Raw genomic sequence first — 22758 nt, 5'->3', positions numbered from 1 at the left:
CTTTCCATTATTTGTTGGGTTTCCAGTTTACATTAAAAAAAAAAATACCCTGACTCAAAACTAGCCAATTTACTATGTGGTATTTATTTGTCCCGTGCCCTTTGTACTTTTACAAACCATTTCTCTTGAAAAGGTTTCAAAAGACGATTGTCCAGAAAATTAGCTAATAGGCCTGCAAGAGTAATCATGTTAAAATCTCAAATCATTACTGTATGTGATCTCAATTTTAAATGACAAATATTCTGCCGCATTTTAATTCAGGACATAAGCTTCATCAAAAACAAGCGCTCTGACTTTCTCCCTCAAAAAATGTCATTGCGGATACCGACAGTAAAGTAAACCCAGTGAGAGTGTGTGAGAGACACACACAAAACAACAAAGCTCAGAAAAAAAATACTGGTTCAAAGGTTAAATAACAGACGGAAAAAAAACTGAGGCAAATGTTTGTGATTTATGAAGCTTGAAACAGAGAATTTCCATTCTGTTGAGTGGAGTTAAAATACAGGTGTGCTGCCGAGTTCTGCTCCGTTGAGAATTACATGCATCTTGCAGGACGGTGCACAATTTAAGGAAAGATTACTAGACATTGTAATGATTTGATGTTTTGATATGATGTCATCTTCTCTGTCAGGTTAATTAATGATGATAAATGATCTGAAGGTTGTAGTTTTTGAACATCTAGAATCATCCGTTTTTTATTAGCCTCAGTTGAGGAATTTCATTGATACGATTTATCTGAAATTTAAAAGCTTATTCTAAATTGATCTCAAAATTTATATTATTAAAATTTTGACTAGAATATCTTATATTCTATGTCATACACCTTTGTACTTCTTGTTTAGTTGTCCTATGTATCAGGCAGCTATAGTAGCTAAGCAGGTTTGTGTGATCCTATATATTTCCTTTTAAAACCAGAACTATACAAATCTCGTCAGGATCATTTTATCATGAAGATCTGCTAATTATCAACGGCTGTCATTTCTGCTTCCTTCAACTTCTGCTTCAAACCAAAAACCTACTGTGTCGAATAAACTATTCACATTATACAATAGGTGCCATTCATGAATAGATCCAAGGTCATTTTTCCATAATACATTATTAGTATGGTAAGTGTACAGCATATCCGGCTGGTTCTGAATGAGCTCAATGCAATTTCACTCTCTTCATAAAAAATATGAAATTATGAAATCAAAATGATTTGTTTGAGGTTGTTAGAATGAATTGCTCATGCAACATTCAAATGGTCAATTCTGCAAATATGTAGGTTTGGTGTTTGCACAAAGTTTGTCTGCAAACAACATTGCAGAGCATCTTGTCCTTGATGTTCTCAAAACTCTTTTGTGTGTCAGTGTTTGAGCAAAAATCTATTTAGTTTCTTCCTGTTTTGTTATTTCTTTGATGCTCAAAAGAGAAATGCTTTTCTAATCTTTATGTACATTTAATCAAAAATAAGACACAATTCATCTTCACAAATCCTACCAGTTATTGCACAGAAAAGACCTGACATAAGCAACACATTCCAGATGCTAAAATCTCCCCACCAAGAAGACCATCGGTAGAGGAAATCAGAGTCTGATTTTTAGTGTCCAACAATGCAAATGGATTGTCCTGATAGAACCTCCTGCCTCTGAAGAAAATCAGGCTTAGAAGCCCGAAGTGAACAGACCCACAGATGGCTGCTTTTATTGATTTGGAACTAAATCTCCTTTTGATGAAGCGCTGTGTAAATCAACAACATGCTCTAGGCTGGCTGATTATCCAGAAAGGCTTCTTTGTATTGAACCTTCAGAAAAGGTGATGCAGAAAGAGAGCCTGCAGCATGAAACTGTGAAAGTGTCCGGCTGGTTCCACATGTTTAATTTAGCGTGCCCTCACTCTCACACATTCAGTCACACCATCACACTTGTCAGGGTAAGGAGAGTTTTCCAAGCAGGGATAAGGATTTATTCATTAAAATGTGTGTGCGTGACAGAAAAATCCCCTTCTCTTCACAGACTCATCATTCGGTTAAATCAAATGCACAGACGTCCCACACCTCCTGCTGGAATCAGTGGGACTTACTCGATAAATCAAAGCTCAGACCTTTTAATAGCACAAGATAAAAAAGTCATAGGGCCAATACATTCATGAGGGTTCATCTTCAGAGCACCATGAATTTTATTCACCCATCCATCCATCCATCCATTTCTTCCGCAAATCCGTGGTTAGGTAACAGTCGAAGCTAACTCCGGGGGGGGAGGAATCCCAAAGCATTCCCAGGCCTAATGAGATATGTAATCCCTGCAGCATGTTCCGGATCTCCCCCGGTGTCTTCTATCAGTTAGACCTGTGCTCCCTCCGGATATCGGTGCACCCTTACCCCATCTCGAAGGCTGCAGAGGAAGCTCATTTCAGCCGCTACCACCAAAAACCTCGTGAACATACATGGGGGCCGGTACATAGATCGACTAGTTAAATCCAAAGCGATGCCTTCTGAGCTCAGCTCCCTCATCACCAAAATGGTCCGGTACCGGGCCTGCCTCACCGCTGACGCCGAACTGATCCGCCTGACGATCCGTTCTGCCCTTACTCGTCAACAAGACCCCCGCGATACTTCTACGAACTCTTTCACTCGGGGAAGGAACTACAGTACATCCAAGTACGGACGGAAATATTACAAGAAAATATTAACCTCATGTTGGTTCTGAATGAAGCTAACAGATATTAAGATCACCAAAATCAACAAGCTTCGTGCTCTGGGGCCAATTCATGTATAAAATGAATGGTAATCAATCTAATTGCTTAAGTGGTGCACTGATGTTGGCAACCCAAGAGCAGTGCCAGTGGCAGGAGGAACACGCCTGTTACCCGTTTGATAATTGCAAGTCCTCACCACCGGCCAACAGTCAACAGGCACATATTCACTGATCACACACGCACACAATTGTCCCGTGGTCATGCCATGTTTTGTTGTGCGCCATCGAGGCACAGGAAGGGAATACACGTCAGCCCGCTGATTGATGAATTAGTCTTGTGTCCCGTGTGTGTTCTCAATTCCCCGGTGCTCTTTCTTCTTCTTTCCTTCTCTTCGTCACTGTCTCATTCATTTTGCACTCGGCCTCCATTATCATCAGGCGTTCGTGCGCTTCCCCGGAACGCAGGCCCGGCTTTGCAGATTGCTGTCGGGGGAATTTTTTTTGATAAATTCACATCCAAAAGGGGTTTGTGAAACGCCAACAAAGTCTTCCAACAATCTCAACTGATTACATTTGGGATTTTCTAAAATACTGTATGTCCATGTCAGACAGACATTTTCTCCAAATGTATTCACTTTTGTTTTAAAGAAGAGGTAGATCTGTATACCCAACGGAAATCTTTTTGAAACAATTTGTGAGGAAGGAGTCACACATTTGGCTCTCTGCAGTCCACCAGAGGCAAAAAGGTATGTGAACTTACGACAGGCATCATTTATCAACTGTTCATACACAGTTCTTTGCATAAACTCTTCAGCCTGACAACTTGATAATACGTTTGAATGCCGGTTTTTATGCACAGATTTTAAAGGTCTTTCTATGTTTGAACAATGAGGCCCCGGGAGTTTAAAATGACTTCCTTAGACTGAGGGAGTCAAAAAACGTTTGACACCAATAAAGACCAGCAGATTTCTGAAAAGGCGGTATGAAGTACTGGTCTAAAATAAAAAATGAGGCCATCCTTCACCTGAAGGCAGAATTGTATTAAGGGATTTTCAGAGTCTGGAGGAGATCGTTTGAAGCTAAAGAAGACTGCAAGATTTCAAAAAAACACACGTGTCTGGAAAAAAATTGAGGTTTGTGAAAAGAGGTTTGTGAAACTTGAAAAATCGACAATAACTGCAAGAATGTGACGGAATTACTGATTATTGTGCCTAATAACAATCTCTGATTTCACACTACTCCTGAATAGCCGCCGAATGTTCATGAATCATGTGCTGCTGAATCGTATAAACGCCGACTACGCTCTGTGGTACCTTTTGCTGCCTATTATTAGCTCTATACATCATGATAATAATCACGCAGTCCGGCGTGTCTTACTTTTGCCGTTTCAGTGCGGTATCATCCTCCGTGGTCGCGGGCATCAGGTGTGATGAGTGGCTACCGAGGACCCCGTGCCTCTGAAGAAGGTTCATTACCGGCACATCACTCTCAATGAGTTTATTCCTGTTTACTATCCAGCCCACCTATGCAGATAATAACCTGCAATTAAACTACTGTATCAATGTAAACATCACCGGAAGAGCACGCGTAATTATTTTTTCCGTCCCACGCACAAGTTTTATATCTCCATGTAAATGCCCATAAGTATCTGACACAATTACAGGAGTAGAGACGCCATGGTGCACTTTTGTTGAGGGGGATTGTGTGTTCGTCTTTAAAAGGTATCACTTTGGATTTTATACGGAAACACCTTCACATTCCACTTCATAAATTTTGTAATACAAGATGGTCAAACTGAACCCATGGCTTCGATTAAACTACAAATTACATCATTTAAAAAGCCGACTTTGAAAGAATGAACCATACCACACACACACCACGTTCCAGGAGAGTATAATATTTATAAAATGACGCAGCCTCCAGGTTAATACTATTATTAAGCAGAGGGATCCAATGATTATGACCGATTTATTGTTTTCTGCAGAGCTTAGTGCTTGCCGCTGTCAGAGGGCGCGCCTCACCCCTGAGCCATCTCATTAAAACCTTCTATGTACAGTAGAACCTTCCTCCGGGGAGCCTGGCAACTGAGTACAGTTCAATAAACTGCAGCATCCGAGTCAGCAGCGGGTCAATAAATGACAATACTTGAGGTGAAAGGTCCTGGGAGAGTGGGTCTGAAGGGAGGATAAAAATCCCGGAAAATACTTTTAGAGGGCAAAGTGGGGAAAAATAGTTTTCATCCTAGAAGGAGATTCAAGAGAACTTTGAACTTTGTGGGCAAGTGAATTTTAAATTGGGATAAGAGAGCAGCCATCAACTTTATTGTGCTCATTCAAGAACATCACCAGAGGCTCAAGAGATTTCTAAACCAAATACCCGATAATCTTATGTTGCCTGGCAACGATACCTCGAAAATGCAATCAAGGGTGTAATGAAACCTAACCAATTTCTCCCAGCATTTAATCAATCTTTCGTCTTGGAGATCAAGAAATGAGAGTGCTCCTCTGCATTTCAACTTCAGTTGAACATTGTTCCCGCGACTGTGAATTGTAATTCATCTCCTCTGGTTTAGAGTGTGGGAATATGAGATAATCAAGTTTCATTCAGTTGTTTGCCACAAAAAAAAAAAAGAAGTCATATTAGGTCTCTGCATGCTGTTAGCGACGTGTTTGAGAATGAAAAGTCTGTGAAATGTAAACGGTCTGACCAGCATCTGCTTGCACCATCTGTTCATATATTCATACTTAAACTAGTTACGATGTGTGGAAATGTAAAAATCGAATCGGATTATACCACACAAACTAGTTCTTATGTATTGATAAGTTGTTAAATATTTCACACCCAGTAACAGGTGGAACTGTTGCACAAATACTTCGCTGGCTAACAAAGTTAACATTACGAGGGGCAATCAAAAAATTCAGAGGCTTCTCCTGCCGTGCATGAACGGTAAGCAGCACCGTGACGTACATGGAGCACGGACAAGCTATAACCTTTGTGAGTAAGTATTCAAAGTTTTGTCGCTTGATCAACATCAGCACCTGCGTTACACACATTTTTATAACCTACTGATCTGGACGCATCTGCGATTTGAACACGGATCTGAAACATCAAACTTTTGTGTACAAATTTTGGGGAACGGAAAGAACTCGCAATGGATCTAAATCTGGTGAGTTGAGGTGGTGGGGAGCAACGATTGTCCCAATTGCAACCTAATTGCAGCTGCGTCACAGTACAGGTCAATTTGTGCCGAATGTTTTCCCTCAGGCGCCTCAGAACGTCACAGTAGAACTCGCTGTTGACAGTCTGACCCTGTGGGGACGAATTCGTGGTGCACCAACCTTGCTCATGTCAAAGAGGAAATGCAAATACCACTCAAAACACCTCGCCCCGACTCAATGTTTCATTACTGCAGGCTCACAGAAGCATTTCAAGGGGTCACCATTGCCGAGTTTGACGCAAAATATAAAGTGCATTTCAAATGCTGATTTTTTTTATTTTTTATTGCCCCATCCATTTTATCATTCTTCCGTTAACACAAACCAGCAATTTCTCTGTCCACCAAAACTTTCCCATCCAACCACTCAACTTCCACACTCGAATTGTCCTTCAGTAACCTCTGATCTCCAGAATCTCCACACCTGCTCACACACCTGCTGCCAATTCTCTCATTATCCTCTCACCAGCTGAGATTCTATTCCTGTACCTGTCTACCTGCCGGTCAGTAGGCCTTATTATCACCATCTCTATGAATAAAATCTCCGAACTCACCCTGCTTGCCTTATTGTCCGGCATTTGGGTTCTATTTCCAGTTGTCACATAAAGTTGTGACATGCTAGCTCGATTCACCACCGTTGAAGTAAGCCACGAGGTAACACCAGTCAGCTTATTTTAGTTAGATGAAGCTTTTGTCATGATTCATGGACTAATTGACACTTTTTGAATTCAAATGGAGGTGTATTTAATGCGTACACGAGTCCATATGAACGGCCCCCCTGCATGTGGTATTCACAATGTCAAAACTAAATATTTTCTGTTGTACTAATCAGTAGTTGACTAAAACTACGTACAAACTTCTAAATGGATTTCAGAATAGTTGTTGTGAACTCCACCCCAGCAAAACATCCAAACCAGCCAAAATCTGAAAAAAGTTTCTCTCGAGTCCATTTCCAACCCTTTTCTACAGCGAAAACTGTGTTCTGTGGAGATGTTTGTGGGAGTCCCCATATAATTTGGGTGAATTTGCATTTGATTTGCATGAATAAAGCTGCGGAGGAAGCCCAGAGATAATCAGACTTATCAGAATGAGTAGGCTATATTATCTTCCTCACACAATGGCGGCTAAATGTTTTGGGAGCTTGCACTTTAATGAAGCACTTAAACGTACTTATTAGTATTAAATCTGTTCCGTAGAGAAACACAGAGGGAGCAAAGCTGGAAACCACCTGGAGAAAAGAGACAGCAGTAAATGCTTTTGCATTGTATTACAATAATTTTACCATTCCACATCAGTTGCATAAACCAAGAGAGGTTTAGCAGCTTGTTTTGGGAAATCATTGACCTAAAACCATAACATGAACATATTTAAGTATTTTTAATTTTTTTTTTTTTTTTTTTTTTAAGTCTTTTAATAATATACTAATAATAATAATAATAAAAATAATAATGATCTTACGGACAGAAAGGAGAAAAAAATGTTTTTTTTACATGCTTGGAAGGGAAGTGTGAGGCGAAGGGTGTTCAGTTGGTTGCAATCTGCAATTTCACCTCTAGATGCCACTAAATCATACGTGCTGCTATAAAAAAAAAAATGCCAGTTTAGTAAATATGTAGCCCTTTGATTTTTCGTAAGGTGTTTTACAGAGCCCAACTTCACCAAGTGCCAGAGAAGAGTGAAGTTGACCATTAATTCACGTGGAGATTTTCATATTTCTATGTTTTCTGGAGACGTTATGTTTTTGGTTCGTCTGTCCGTCTTCAAATTTGGCAAAAACATTCCCATCGACCCAATCTCATGAGCAATATCTCGAGAACGCTTAAAAGGAAAGTCTTCAAATTTGGCACAAATGTTCACTTGGCTTCACCAATCCAGTGATTACATTTTTGGTGGTCAGAGGTCATGGTCACTTGTGAATGCAATATCTCAGGATTGCCTCAGGGGACCTTTTTCAAATTTGGCACAAACATTCACTTGGACTCAAGGATGAGGTGAATATATTTTGGTGATTAAAGGTCAGAGGTCAAGGTCAATATGACCACATGTCCATCCTCTCCTTCAGTCCCATTTTTGTGAATGCGATATCTCTGCCTCGAGGGAATTTCTTAAAACTTGGCACAGACTTTAACTTTGGTGGTCGAAGGTAACTGTGATCTCGCTAAACATATGGTTGGCCATAACTCAATAAATATCTCAAAATACTCAAAATTCCAATAGGATCAAATCATTATTATTAGTTTTTCTATTATTCAACACTAAAACTGAGGAGCAAAAGGGAAGATTATGACCACATTTCATATCTATGACAGATACTAAATTAGTGACATCACCCTTGTCATTAATTTCCATTTGCAAATTATGGTGATTTTATATATCTTCTGTGCTGTCAGGGTTGAGGTTGTGCGTGAAGCGTTACCGTTTTAGAATTTACAGCTTCTTTGCAGCAACATCTACATGAGTTTGGACAGATATGCGCGTAAACTACAATTTTGAGTGTTAAGCGGAAGCATGCAACTGCTCGGCGGTAATTCTATTTTTTCATTTAGGGTTTGGAAACTCGACATATATATTGTTTACGTCAAAATTGCTTGCCTGTATTTGCGAAAAATTTGTGATGAGGTTATTAGCAAGGAGACACCCACCCACCAACCATTTCTCACAGGTGTATAACAACTATACAGTTATTAGGATGGCTGGTGCGGTAGACGTGATCCCTCACTGGCTTCCCACTGGCAAACAAGGGCAACTGTGTTCTTTAAAAAGTTATTTAAGGGCATTTATTAATCCGTAATCAACTCCAGCCTTTCCTTTTGCATGTGATTTTCAAAATAAGAAACAAAAACAAATGCTAAATGGCCTACTGTAACACCGACCGTACATGTAATTCAAGATTCACTGGTTAAGATATGAATCGTGCACTGACAAGTGAATCAAAAAGCACACGCCAAGGTGTCACGCGGGCCCATTATGGGCCTCTTACGGCGCCGGCAGAAAGACAAACTCCTCCAGCGGCTCTATTTTGGACCGCGACACCACTTGTTCGGGTCCCCGGCTGGACGGGGGGGGGGGGGGGCTTTCAAAACTGTGACACTGCCCAAAACAAAATGCGAAAAACCCCCAAAACTTTTAGCGTCTGAGAGAAAAACGAAAAAAAAAAAGTTGCGTCTTTCCCACGATGCTCGAAGGGGGCAGTTGTGTGTGGGATGGAGCTGTGTTCGTGCATTTAGAGCAGTCTAATACAAGAGGAAGTGGGTCACAGCTCCTCAGGGGAACCCACTCTGGTAGCTTCATCATACATGTTTAATGACGGATTGTAAGCATGTTTAAAAGGCTGCGGCTATCTGCAATAAGCCGACATGCATGTAAACACGCGCATGCAGTGAGGAGGGGAGAAAAAAAAAAAAATCGTAAACATGTGTATGTACACTGTAGATCGTATATGCACGGTTAACGTAGTCGGATACATGCGCTGATGTGCACGTGTGCACTCTACGAAACAGCAGAGTAGAGGCAGCTTTATGGGATTGTACATAAATTTTAAAACTCTGATTTTGTGGTGTTTTTTAGGAGCCTTCTTTTAATAGTATGCCAGCGAATTTGATGTTTGACCTAAAATAGAAATAAAAGCCCTTTTCTTTTTTTTCTTTTTTTTTTTTTTTTAAAGATAATTGACTTTAAGCTCCTCCTCCTCCTCATCCTCACATGCAAAGCTCTTAATGGGCTCCGACCGACTTACATCTCTAACTCTCTGGTTGACTATGTGCCTTCCAGAACACTGAGATCATCTGACGCTGCTGGTTTATTGGAGGTTCCCGCAAAGCAGCCGAATGAAAATTGGGGATTCAGCTTTTGTCAGGTTCTGCTCCGAAGCCGTGGAACAAACTACCTGTTAGACATCAGGGAAGCCGGCTAAGTAAATACTTAAAACACATATCTTTACTTTAGCCTTTAACTAGCTACTCCTGAAGCTCTCTTGCAGGTTGAACTACAGCGCCTTTAAAATGCATGTTGCTTTATTCTAGATTTTTTTTTTTTTTTATGTTTCATTTTATGCATTTTATCTGTTGTTAAGCATTTTATTTCTTTACAAAAATGTTAGAATAATCCTTTATATGTGAAACACTGCGTGTAATTTCCTTGCTGTAAAGCACTTTGAGCTGGATGCATTGTAGGAAGGGTCCTATACAAATAAAGTTTATTATTATTATTATTATTATTATTATTATTATTGAAGTTGCAGGTGGATTTTCAGGTGTTTTTTTGGGCAAATTCCTTCTGACTGTTTTTAACTGCAATCCTGAGGAAAATTTCAGCCATTTCCACAAGTCGTTGTCTTTCGATTGCTGATTTTTCTTTGTGTTTTTTGCTGAAGCTCAATCTGCACACTGGAAGTTGTGGGGAATATCGGGTGGGGCTTCCTCTTCCTCCCTCTCTCTCTCTCTCACTCTGTCTCTCTCCAGAGTGAAAGAAAAAGAGAAATCTAACCAGCACTCCCATTCAGTCTGAGCGTAAGAAGAGACGACGGATGCTGCAAACACACACATATCTGAAATGCTTTCTGGATTCTGCTGGTGCTAATGGATGCAAGCAACAAGTTCACAGTTCACACTTCTTTTTTCCACATTTGCATTTGCAGTGAACTGGGAGCATAGTGAAACACAATGTGGTGTTTGTTAATGCAACTAGCAGGGTTTTTTTTTCTTTTTCTTTCCAGACTGACCACTGAGGCACAAGTGTAAATGAATCTTATAAATTTATGCACACACCACTTAATTGCATAGATGCAATCGGTTTATGAAAGCAAAATGATAATAAATTCAAATAAAAGTTAGATGTTAGTATTTCTCTTAAATTCTCGATGAACTTCAAAAGAAACTGTATGCCAGCCGAAGGCTTCACCTCCTTTTGAGGATTAAAAAGTCTGTTCAGTGCTTTTTCTAAAAACGAAAATAAAAACTCCTCTTAATCAGCCCCTGGAGCTCAAAACATAGAATATCAATTTAAGCATGCTGCCATGGTTACGTTGCTAAAAATACAAAACTTTAGTCTCCTTTTAAACTCTCAGAGAAGAAGAACTGACGGGAGCCTGACCTGAGTCCGTGTAACGCGGTCTGGCCAAGTCCCTGAAGTAGTAGACGAAATCCAGGCAGTTGTCGTCCTGCACCTCTCCCTTGGAGCACAGGTCGGACAGCAGCTCCAGCGCCTTTCGACAAATCTCATCCTCTCTTTCTGCAGGCATTGCCCTCCAGCATCCTCCTGACTGGTCGGCCACTCCGGCTGATCCACCACCTCTCTCTTTCTTTCTTTCACACACACACACACACACTCACTCGCAAGCCCTCTGCCAGCGCAAAGACGCACGAGAAGCACCACAGACGGCTACACCCGTGGATAGCTCCGGCGCGCTCGTCGCATCCAACGAAATCCACTCAAACCGGAGTTTTTTTTTTTTTTTTTTTTAGTTGGTTTTTAAGTAAAAGTAGAAGGTTTTAGCAACGATCAGAAGTTTTCACGGGTTTAAAAAAAAAATAAAAAAATCCTCTTTTGCGTGTTTTCTTTTTTTTTTTTTTTGCTCAGCATTGAAATACCGGCTCCAAACCAGAACCAGCGCGCAGATCTCGCTCTCTTCCTCCTCCTGCTCCTGCTCCTCCTCCTACTCTTCCCCCCCCTCCCCCCTCCCCCCGCTTTGCTTTCTCTTCTTTCCTTTATTCTATTTCTTTTCCTCTATCTCCTGCTCCGCGATGCTGCTGAATCACTACACTTGTGAGCCTTCGGGCTTCGGCAGTCCTTGAATGAATGCTCGGCTTTCACTGGGCGCTCAATTATTTCTCAATGCACTGGGATGCGAAGAGACGGACAGGAAGTTCTGCCTTCATCAACACCCCCCCCCCCCACACACACACACACACACACCACCACCACCACCCCCACCCCCCTGCCATCCAACGCATCAGCCTTCCCACCGCAGAGCAGAGCAGAGATTCTGCGCCTTTGTTTCCTGGAAGACGAAAATGTCAAGGAAAATCACAGCTCTCACTCTTTTGTTTACTGAGTCAAATCAAATATCTGATTCCTCTCGCCAGGTAAACACGAGTAATGGGGTTATAGCCCCCCCCATCCCCCATGTGCTCCCCGGTAAAGCAGATGTTCAAAGGGGCCCCAAACACTTGAGAAGGGCCCCCCTCGCGTGCACGAGTCTGACCTTTACCGATACAAGTAATGAAGGCAGAGAAATGACAGATAAATGTCACATTAAGGCCCCTGGTGAAGGAGCTCATAAAGGCCTCCCTGCCTCCGTCCCTCCGTGTCTTTGTGTGCGTGTGTTGGTGAAAGTATTAGCGGGGGACCTTTAAGCACGGCAACAAAAACAGCGACGTACAGTGAAACTTTTGCTGCATTTGTTGACAGTTTCAGCCGCATATTTATGAAGCCGGTCACCGAACTGATGGCAAAATAAGTGAACGACACCTCGAGACAGAACGACGGGAAGAGAGGAAGCTAAAAACAATACGAGACTTTATTAATCCCAAGGCCGGAAGTTCAGGTGTTAAAGCAGAAAGAAATATGAATTAAAAAAATAGATAAAAGTACAATAAAATACGACGTGATACGATGGCGAGCGATTAACATATGGAAATGTAGAGCAAAGAGAAATGTGTCGGTGTCTCACGTGTTGCTGTTTTACGGCCGGATGGCTGACGGCACAAACGAACGCCTGAAACCCTCTGTCTCGCACCTGGTGGAGGACGAGTCCAGCTGATCGCAAGAAGGGACGTGAAGAAGAAGAAGAAGAAGAAGCCCGGGACGGACCTGATTTCGTGCCTCATCTTCGTCCAGACTGACCCGTGAACTCGTGGTTACAACGTGGGAAGTCGTTTGCACCGCAGGTCTTGGCGTTCAACCGTGTTTAGTCGTAAAAAAAAAAAAAATAGACGACCAGGATGGCGTCTAGAAGCCATGGAGGCTAACAATTTAGCGTGCTAGCAGGGAGGGCGGGGGAGGGAGGTAACGTAATGTAGAAAAGATTTCAACTCTCATCCGAAAGGCGTCTTCGCATCTTACTGAAGAAATCCAGTTTCCTTTGGATAAAACGTAGACCGACTGTGACCTGCGCGACTGAGAACCTTTACAGACACGTGGGAATTGTTAAATTGTCGGGTTCCCGTCTCAAGAGCCCTGAGATGACTTATGACGTGTTTTTGGCGCTACTTCCAAAATCTGCTTACTCTGCTCCACCACGCCAAGCAATCCAGCCTCCCAGAGGGATCCGTCCTATCGTCCACATCCAATACGGGATGTGTTTAATCACTAAAAAACAATTCACTCAAAACTGTATTTCTTCGATTAAAAAATGGTTATTCACTCCTTTTTGAAGTATCCTCAGTGAGCCACTCGGCCGCTCTGATTGGCTGATGTTTCTTTTCACCCCTAGATGAACTTCTCAGAGGAAGCGACTGCAGCTCCCCCCCCCTTACCTCAATAATAATGATTAATATTTGACATGGTACACACGCTACTGAGTATGACGCATATTCTAAACAAAAATGAAATTGTTTACTCGGAAACAGTTTTATCTGAAAACATATTTTAAAACACTTTCGACGAGGGAGGGCACCTTGTAGTCTGGTAATGAAAGAATCGGGGAAAATTGACCCCGACATTTACTGCCTCTCTTTAGCAGATCCACAAAGGACTCATCAGAGATGTGATTCATGAAGCTGACCAACTACAATGGATGAAAACCGAATGATTTCCTCTGTCGGAAAGAAAATGTTTTATTTTCTCAGAGATCAATTGACACATTATGTTGACAGACAGGATATACCGCAGAGCACAATTGATGCTGACATGTCCTTGTAAAGCGGAGATGAGAGCGCAGCTGCTTTTTCGAAGTGCTCCCGTGTGACACCACTCAACCTTTGATTTTTTTTTTTTTTTTTTTTTTTTTTTTTGTGCAAACGCGGAGTCATGTGGCGTTTTCTTTCAATGCTAAATACCTGTTTGCCACACGGGTTCTGTAAAACTGCTGTCATGCCACCGAAGCGAATGGTCAAGATGTTTTTTTTTTCTGTTTGTGAGCCGGATGATGTAATCCTGCGAGCTCTTAGTGGTCGGCGGCTCCAAAATATCAGAACAGAATAAAATGTTTTTAAAAAGCCAGCTCCTGTGCACAATGATGTTTCGGCTCTTGTGTGTGTGTGTGTGTGTGTGTGTGTGTGTGTGTGTGTGTGTGGGAGTGTGCGCGTGGGCACCTCGGCTCGCCGAGTTTGTTCGCATCCCCGTACACGTGTGCGTGTTATTTCTCAAAGCGCGCGTCTCGGCAAGCCTTTCTTCACGTTCGGGTGAGGGCGCGCACAGCGGACACGTCGGCGCACCTGCGCGTCCGTCGCCCTGTGGGATTTGGGGTCGGAGTTTGATTTAGCGTCGATTCGGGGGGATTCAGCCGGGGCTCGCAGCCAGCCCAGCTGCCTCGCAGGAACAGGAGGGCATCTGTTCAGCCTACACACCAGTCGCTCTGTTCTTAAAGGCTTCTGGCGGAGCAGCATCTACATATGAAGCGCCAACCGAGGTTAACGGCGTGTTACTATCATTCATCTCCCGGCTGTAGGCTTTAACCTTTACACGTCCGCTGGAGTTTGTTCGAGATTACCGGTGACGGAAGAAAAAAAAACACAAAATCCTAAATGAATCGGGATGAATGTGATGATGTGAACAAATGATGTGAACTCGTAGGAATAGTTGTAGCAATATCTGTGAAGTCATTAGATAGGGGTTTTGTTGCATTTAGGGTTACACGTGTCAGTTAAATTCCTGACAAAAACCTGACAAACAAATTCCCCATGAAACACCATCACCAAACTCATTCAGTTGGTTTTGCGAAGGGAAAATGTTCCAAAAAAATACAAAACATTTTTCTAATAAACCATGAGACAAATACAGCATGTCTTAAAAAGAGAAAAATTAGATTGTACAAAGACCAAAAAAAATTTGACTTTTTGCCGCAATCTTGCAACCATGATTGTACTGAAGATTTTCTCACATATGTCCCGAGTAATTTTCCCTCCACAACAGCAGGTGGCGCCGCTTTCTCTGTTTGTCGGTGAATCGTAAAGCGTTTGTAAAACAAAATGGACCAAAGATTTTGAGGGGAAAAAAACTGAGGAAAAAGGCGAGGAACCAAAGACCAAAAGAATTTTCAAAGTAAAGCGTCTGAGGATCCTGCACCTGTTGCAGAACTCCTCACAAAAACATTGGAGGAAGTACCAATATACTGCTGTTGGATGTTTACTGTGTATGTTAAACAAAGGGCCCAAAAACGTCAATTTTTGGGTAAAAAAAACAAAATTCAGCTGCAGATAATTTGGCAGGAGCTGCTTTTAAAATGTGACGGTTAGACAAGTCTACCCCGAGTACTACGCCAGTAAGAGTACCGACATGCAAGAGTACTATAACTTAGTGTACTTAGGTTAAGTACACCATGTTGAACACATCCACTGTTTTGTTTGTTTGTTTGGTTTTGGCAGCAATTTAACTCAAAACAAAAAAACAAAACAAAAAAAAAATCCAAATTTGGGTCACATGAGTGTAGCAGAGTGGAGCTGACACGGGGCCCATAAGTGGTGCTATTAAGAGGCTTAGTGAGGCGAACAATCCCCAAAATAGTCATGAAAAAATGATGCCGAAGCTGTTCGGAAATTACGATTGTCATGCAACAGCCAACAGAGGTTACTTTCGTGTGTGTGTGCAAGCGAGAGAAACGGCTGGAAAGACTGATTCATTTACACCACACGAGCTTGAAATCCACTTTACCTGTCCGTACGGTTGGTTTGGCGTCGAGAGCCTAGCGGCGGGTGGAGGGAGAGGAACAAAGAGGTTCAGGTTTGGGAGGTTCAGGTTTCATTGTTTCATGCCTTTACGGAGTGCGGTGCTTTTATTTTGACACCTGTACTTACGGAGGAAGCAGGAAGTAGGAAGTAGTGCAGGAAGCATGGTGATACCGTGCGGCCTCCAATGTTCAATCCAAAACTCGTTACTCACCTAGTGGTCGACCATGTGAATGTTAAATCGCAATTTGAAGAGATCTGACTACACCTGACATCCATTTCATGGCCACTCCCAGGAAACGATATAACCCCGCCCCCTCTTGGCCTGCAGAGCCTCTTTCCCTCCAAACACACAAGGCTCTGTAAGTGAAAATGGAACTTTAATTCCACCTGTTATTTTGTTGTATTTATTCAATATTTCATGTGTTTTAAATGTCTTTATTATGACTTATGTTTGTTACCTTTAAAGAAGATGGGAAAAACCAAGTTTATGGATGCGTTAACTTTTGGCGTTTTCTTTTCTAGTTTCACTCCGATTCAATTTTGTCGGCTTATTTTTGCATGAAGTCATTAAAGGAGCCAACACGCTCGCATTCCCGGCTCTAGTTTGGCTGGCCGATTATCTACGTTAACACTTTGACAGTGAAATTAGCCTCAGTTCTTTGTGGCATTAATTCCCACTAAATGTTGGAAAACCTTTTATTTGAGGTTTTGCCATCACGTAATTACTGCAGACTCGTCAGCTGCCGGTTTCTCATTCTACCGCATCTCAAAGGGATTCCTCTACAGAGGCCACTGAAAGACAATGAACTCGTTGTCATGTTCATTAAAAAACTAGTTGTCACATTATGAAAGTATTCATTAAAAGATGCTTGACTAGAGCCGTGAAGCTAAGAAGAACAATATAAAGTACATTTTATTTTAGTTTTGCACCTAATCTTACCAATAGGGATTAAAGCCTGTCCTCCGGTGTGAACACTGATTGTGTATAAAAGTGGACGTAGCTTCCGGGTCTGAAAAAGTCAAACTAGTCCCATAAAATTTGAAGTCAATACATTTTTTCCACCAGTTATCTCGATGTTGTTCGCTAAAGTCGCTCCTTCTTATTCGTTTTCTGGCGGTCCATCTGAAAATAATCCAGTCATTAATTAAAAGTTGTGTTTTTTGGGGGGCGCGTCTGTTTTGATTGACAGGCCTGTGGTGCAGTCAGGTTACAGCTATTGGTGGGACGTAGTATCGTCCGGTTTCCAATCCCATCGAGTCAGATCCACCGCTTGTCCTCTTTTTCATGATGTGTTGATGCCTTCACTTGCAGTGCAAAAGCTAAAAAAAAAAAAAAAACACGATGACATAGTTTGGGCAAAAAAGTTGCTTTTTTAGCTGCGTAACATTCCCACTCTGTGAAAGTACTCGTAACAAAAAATTAACAATTTGAAAATACATACTGACGAGTAAATTAATAATGCCCCTACTGTGTGAAGTGTGGTTGCGCTGTCGTGCACCTAATTGGAATTTATGTTGATAATCGTTCACGGCCTCTGTGGCAGCATTACTCACTGATTTCAGATTATTATTGTCTTTAATTAATGGAGAAAATAATCAGCAGATGAATCCATACAGAAAAGAATAATTAAATGCAGTTGTGTTTTAATCGATACTGTGTCACATAACCAGAAGACGCCACTTAACAGTCAAACGGAGCTACAAGAATCCATGGAGGAGAGTCCACATGAGATGATGGTGCAGGGTGGTGGGGGTGGTGGTGGGGGGAGTGGGTGGAGATTAAAGTGGTCCCCGAGCAGCTGTCAATCACCCACACAGTTAATGAACCTACAAAACCTCAACACAGACCGAGAAGGCAAACACTGCCAGCCATCTTCAGCTCTTTCTGTGTGTGTGTGTGTGTGTGTGTGTGTGTGTGTGTGTGTGTGTGCTTTATATCACCTCCCATAAAGAAAATCAATGCCACACCTCTGGTGGGGGGGGGGGGGGGGGCACAACTATCTGCCCAATCTGCATAGAGCCATGTAGTCTCAAACACCCTGCAGTCAGATAATTTATTTAAAACTTCTGTGTCAGATCAATTTCATGACACGGAGTTTGAAAACGGTTTCTTCCGACTACTACTGTGGGTGGACGGAAACGTGGACGTTTTCTCCTGTTTTTTTTTCTTGGGATTTTTTTTCTTCTGCTTTCACACTTTATTTGTCCGATTTCTTATTTTCCGTCAGGGTTGCCAAGGAAAATTTAATGCAAGGGTCAAAAGGAGGGGAGAAAAACAGGAAGAGAGGCAGCCAGGCGATTGGGGGGGTTGGAGGAAAAAAGGAGCTGAAAGGAGAGAAACAGTGAGAAGCAGAAGTCGAGGCGCTCAGTCAACAAACAAATCGGTCTTTGAAGGCCTTGGCATTTGACAGCTGGATGTGCGACGGGAAAGGGAAAGATCTGAGGTAATTCACTTTTTACAATGGAGATGGAGTAGTCTGAGACGACCCTTGAACCTTTTCAAACAATCTATCAGTCTGCAGCTTTTATCCGCATCACACCTGACATCAACACATTCCTCTTTAAAACCACTTTTTAATAAAAAAATTAAAAAAAAAAAAAAGTTCCGTTTTTTTCATCGGGCCACAGCCAGGAAAACTTTTAATTTTAGCATCGTGAGTCATTTTCATGCTTGTTTTTCAAATTTGACATCACCAGCTGATATAACAGAATAAATATTCAACCTACACACAAGCGCACTTGAGATGGCCGTGGCGCTAAAGAGGTTGGTTGACAGTTTAGCTGCACAAAAATGTGATGTATTAAAAAGCCTCTTTCTGTTTTAGCCATACAGTGAGTTAACCTCTTAAACGGGGGTCTCCAACCTTTTTCCCCTATGAAAGCTACTTTGACAAAGTGAAAGAGTCCAAAAATATTGTATTTATGTTATTTACCTCGTTTCTTTACGGCTCAGTGTGACAGTTTCTGCGCCGTTTTTCAGGCGCGTCGAAGGTCGCAGTTTATGTCCTCTGATCTCTGTGTGTTTCGTGGAGGGCGGAGCTTAGGGGGAGATTTTCCACTCGCTCATCGATCGCGTAACAGCGTCGTTCTCTCGGACAGGTTAAAAAATAAATAAATGTACTTGGGCAGCCCGCACAAACAAGTGTATTTTTGTGAAAAGCTGCATATTGTTTGAACCTGCCGTGATCTACTTGACTAATATATTAAATTCATATTGCTCATAACTTTTTCAAACTGTGATATTAACACACTGTGACAAACACCAAAAAATGTGTATGGCATTTCCAAAACTTTAAAATTATTTGCAGATGTCAGAAAAATTTGCGTTTTTTTATTTTTTTATTTCATGAATATTTCTCAGTGAAGACTGATGTATTTCATGTTCATACTGTCTTATCTAGTTCACAAACCTGCTGGAATGAGATACAGACACACACTTGTGGTTATTTCAACTTGCTTACCCTGCAACGTGTTCAACACTCCCCTGTTTTGTGGCTGAGTGTGGATGGATGGAAGGATGGAAGAATGGATGGAAGGATGGATGAATGAGGCCTCTGCAGTGTTTTTGTGGGAGTTTTTCAGCTGATTCTGGACAAACTAAAGACTTTTAGAACATCCGTCAGGTTTTGGAAGTCAGTGTTTTGCCACAGCAGCTGTATGCCAATGTTTACCGGGTGAGCTCGCTTTCCAAGCTGGAAAGTTGTCCTGGAAAACCCGCTGTGCGTTTTGTGGGAGCAGGGTCGAAGCATCTGAGGATAAAACTGACACTCGGAAGGTTATTTTGACAGTTGTACCGTTAGAAGTGCATATTGCCTCTGCGTCTGGTTATACATTTAAACGATCTGATTCATGAACAGCTCTCCTGTAGTTTTCTGGCCATCATAAATGATAAATTAGGCCTCAAAAGGCCGTATGTTTTGGGAACGTGTCTGTTTGATTGACTGGTCTGTGACAGCCCAGCTCGTACAAATAGAGTTACTTCTGGGTCCAAAATTTGGCGATGGTCGAAATATCGAACTCTACGTTTCGGAACGGCATCACTTTTGACTGCCACGTGATACCAACGGGGCGAAGTGGGCAACTGTCCAAGGGCCCCAGAGCTCCAGGGATGAGGGCCTTGAGAAGGGTCCTGCTGTATTTCCCAATGCCATTGTTGACCTCCAGGTGAGTGAGGCTTAAAAGCTCTCAGAAATTACATTTCTTTTTCCGCTAAGTTTTAAAAGTAAATGTATTTTGAAGTACACATTTTGCTGCCCAAATTATGTTTTCTAGTTTCCACTATTGCAGAACAATATGAACGCAGAGCAACCAATGAATGAATATCATATTTATCCCCTCACAGCGCTTTCAATAAGTATCGAAAAAGATCGTGGTCTGAAAACTGACTTGAGCGACGAGGCATGACGCTTACTTTATTAACATTTCACTGAAAGGGAAATCACTTCCTGACCTCAACCAAAGTGCTTTTATAGCTTGAAACTAACCGCACGAGGGACTCCGGTTCCCAACATAATACCGAACATAATCCCGGCAGCAATGACATTTCCCTCATTACGAAACTGGTAAAACAAATTTGTTGGAAATAAAAAATACTTTCTAGGAGACGGGGGTCACTAGGGAGACCTTTATTAGATAGAAGCGGTAGAGAGATGACAAGTAATAAGGAAAAGAGATGCAACAAAGGTCCCCAGGTGAACTCAAAACTGGGGACAGTATTGTTCATGGTGAGCATCTTAACCCCGATGCTATTCGGTTTGGTCAGGACTCAATAAATGGTAGGTCTTAAGTAGGGATGCTATCTTCAAATCTGTTTTAAGTCTTTTAAATATGCTAATTTGGTAAATATGCTAAAAACAAAAAACAAAATCCAAAATAATGTGTTTAATTACAATTCTACACAGCTTGTCTGAGGTCTGGTAGTATTCCAGCATTAGAAATCTGTGCTATACAGAAGGTTGCTCAGGGCCCGGAAGCTCAGTTTTGCCCTAAAGGTCCTCCGAGTAAGTTAATCGCGATGCTCTACATAATGGGTAAACCGACTAATGAGTAAAATAAGTTCACTTTGTTTCAATAAATTTGATTTATCAGAAAGCTAGGACATACCTTTTTAATGGGGCTGAAAACCGAAAACGAGCTGTGCAAATGTCAAAAGTGTAATTTGTTATCGATCTGTATGTTTCTCTCAGGGAAGAGAAAAGGGTCAAGGAAATGGGAATGCTTTTTTAGAAGCTGGAGTTTTTATGGCCTGGTAGCTCTATCTAGGGAAACCCTGCTGATGGAGAGGTGATTAGTTTTATATTACATTGAGAATTGTTGAGAGCAGCAACAACAGTCATTTATTTGAAATAAACAAGAAAAACGAACTGGTCAGTGAGGATTAACAGCAGCAGCAGCTACTCTGACTAAGCAGATAGTTAAATTTATGAACATGATGCTACCAACAAAACTTAAGAAACATATATATGGCTGTATCTCTATCTTTGAGAGTAGTTTTTAACTGCTTCCAATTAATGCAAATGAAATAATCGCAAGTCTTCAAATATCTGCAAATAGTTGCATGATGTGAATTGGACTGCACGTTTTAAAACTGCCGACTACAATCAGCTTTTGTTGATTTCATTAGAATAGTTCACAGAATTTTCGGCATTGTGAACGTTATGAACCATAAAATGATTGTGTCAGTTGAAACAGCTTAATAATTTAACGCAGATTAAGTGAGCTAGGAGTCTAGGAGTATGATTCCCGCTTCATGTGCGAGAGGCCCCAGGTTAGAATCCCGGAAGAGCCCCCAATTCATGTCATATCCCTGGTCTTGAGGAAGCAGACACATTACATGGTTGAGAACCTCCCCACTCATACTGCTCTCAAGAAGGGTCAGCAGCACAAAAACCTAACTAAATTAAACACATTTTTGTTTTATTTGAGGATGGAGGAATAAAAAGTTACAGCCATCACAACCTATATAACTTTTCTCAGTAAGAAAGCCATCAGAATATTAAAAGTCACAATAGCATCTGTGTAGCTAAAATTTTGAAAGGCTGCATTAGAGAGATAGCGGTGGGGCCGTGACCGAACACGAGTCTGTGTTTTCATCTATTAAACATAAGATGGCAGGCTGGCTTCTCACAGGAACTCCTCACTGTTTTTATTTTTTTTTCTCATGTGGCAGAGCCTGCTTTTCAAACATTAACAACTTAAAGGCCCAGATAAGGAGCACCACCATTTGTGTTGTTGCACACATTTGACACAAACATGGAAACAGGCATACAGAAATAGACCAGAATGAAGCTTTTGTTGAGCCTCTCACCACTTTTTCTTGTTTTTTCCGTGTATCACAGATAAAAAATGCCTTCAGCTTTCAACAAATCTTCTTGATCTTTAGAGCAACTGCACACCTCTGCAACTGCAGTAATTTTAGAACAAAGCATTGCTTAACTGTTGGAGCCAATATGTAGCTTTTACACTGGTAAATTGTTTTTGTTGTGTCATTCATTAAAGAACCACAAAATATAACTATTACTGTATGTCAGCTTTATCAAAGTAGTTGTAGGTCCCTCATTTGAAAATAAAAACTGCTTATGTGGCTTTGACCAATTAAAACAAAAACGCTAACATTTCTATTTCAACCCAATATCACAGCAAAGTGTGTAATACACACGCCACGTGTGACAGACGTCATGTGACAAACGTCAGTTAACAGAGGTAATGAGACAAAGTACAAAGACCACTGAAGTCCATGGAAGTAGGTACGAGGGGAGGCTTGGTGTCTTATGCTGCGTTTAAATGGGTTCGTATTTACCATGTACGTGAGAAGAGTCCATATGAACGGCCCCCCTCCTGTGGTATTCAAGACTCAAAATTTTCTATAAGTTCACCGGTTAGGACGTGTTTGCTGACGTTTATGGAAATATCAGCAGTCATGGAATTTCATTTTTTGTTGGAAGTTAAGCTAATATATTGTATTTTTAGCCCTGCATTCCATTACCCGCCTTTTAGCTTGCTAAATTGTTAGCCCATGTGGCTTCTAAATGACATTTTATGT

At 41.5% G+C, this 22758-nt stretch overlaps 1 protein-coding gene across 1 annotated transcript in view; it reads right to left on the bottom strand.

Moving 5' to 3' along the window:
- Positions 1–11566, bottom strand: part of syt9b (synaptotagmin IXb) — a 35021-nt gene extending 23455 nt beyond the window's left edge. Inside the window, exon 1 of the mRNA XM_069161940.1 lies at positions 10981–11566. Coding sequence (XP_069018041.1) covers positions 10981–11128 — 148 coding nt within the window. The 5' untranslated portion in view covers positions 11129–11566. The remainder of the gene's footprint in view (positions 1–10980) is intronic.
- Between the last annotated feature and the right edge of the window lie 11192 nt (positions 11567–22758).

The sequence above is a fragment of the Embiotoca jacksoni genome, unplaced genomic scaffold (assembly GCF_022577435.1).
Source record: "Embiotoca jacksoni isolate LCO1_2020_lvr unplaced genomic scaffold, fEmbJac1.0.p SCAF_3, whole genome shotgun sequence".
NCBI lineage: Eukaryota > Metazoa > Chordata > Actinopteri > Embiotocidae > Embiotoca > Embiotoca jacksoni.
The sequence above is the reverse complement of the archived record's forward strand: the minus strand, read 5'-3'. Positions and strand labels throughout refer to the sequence as shown.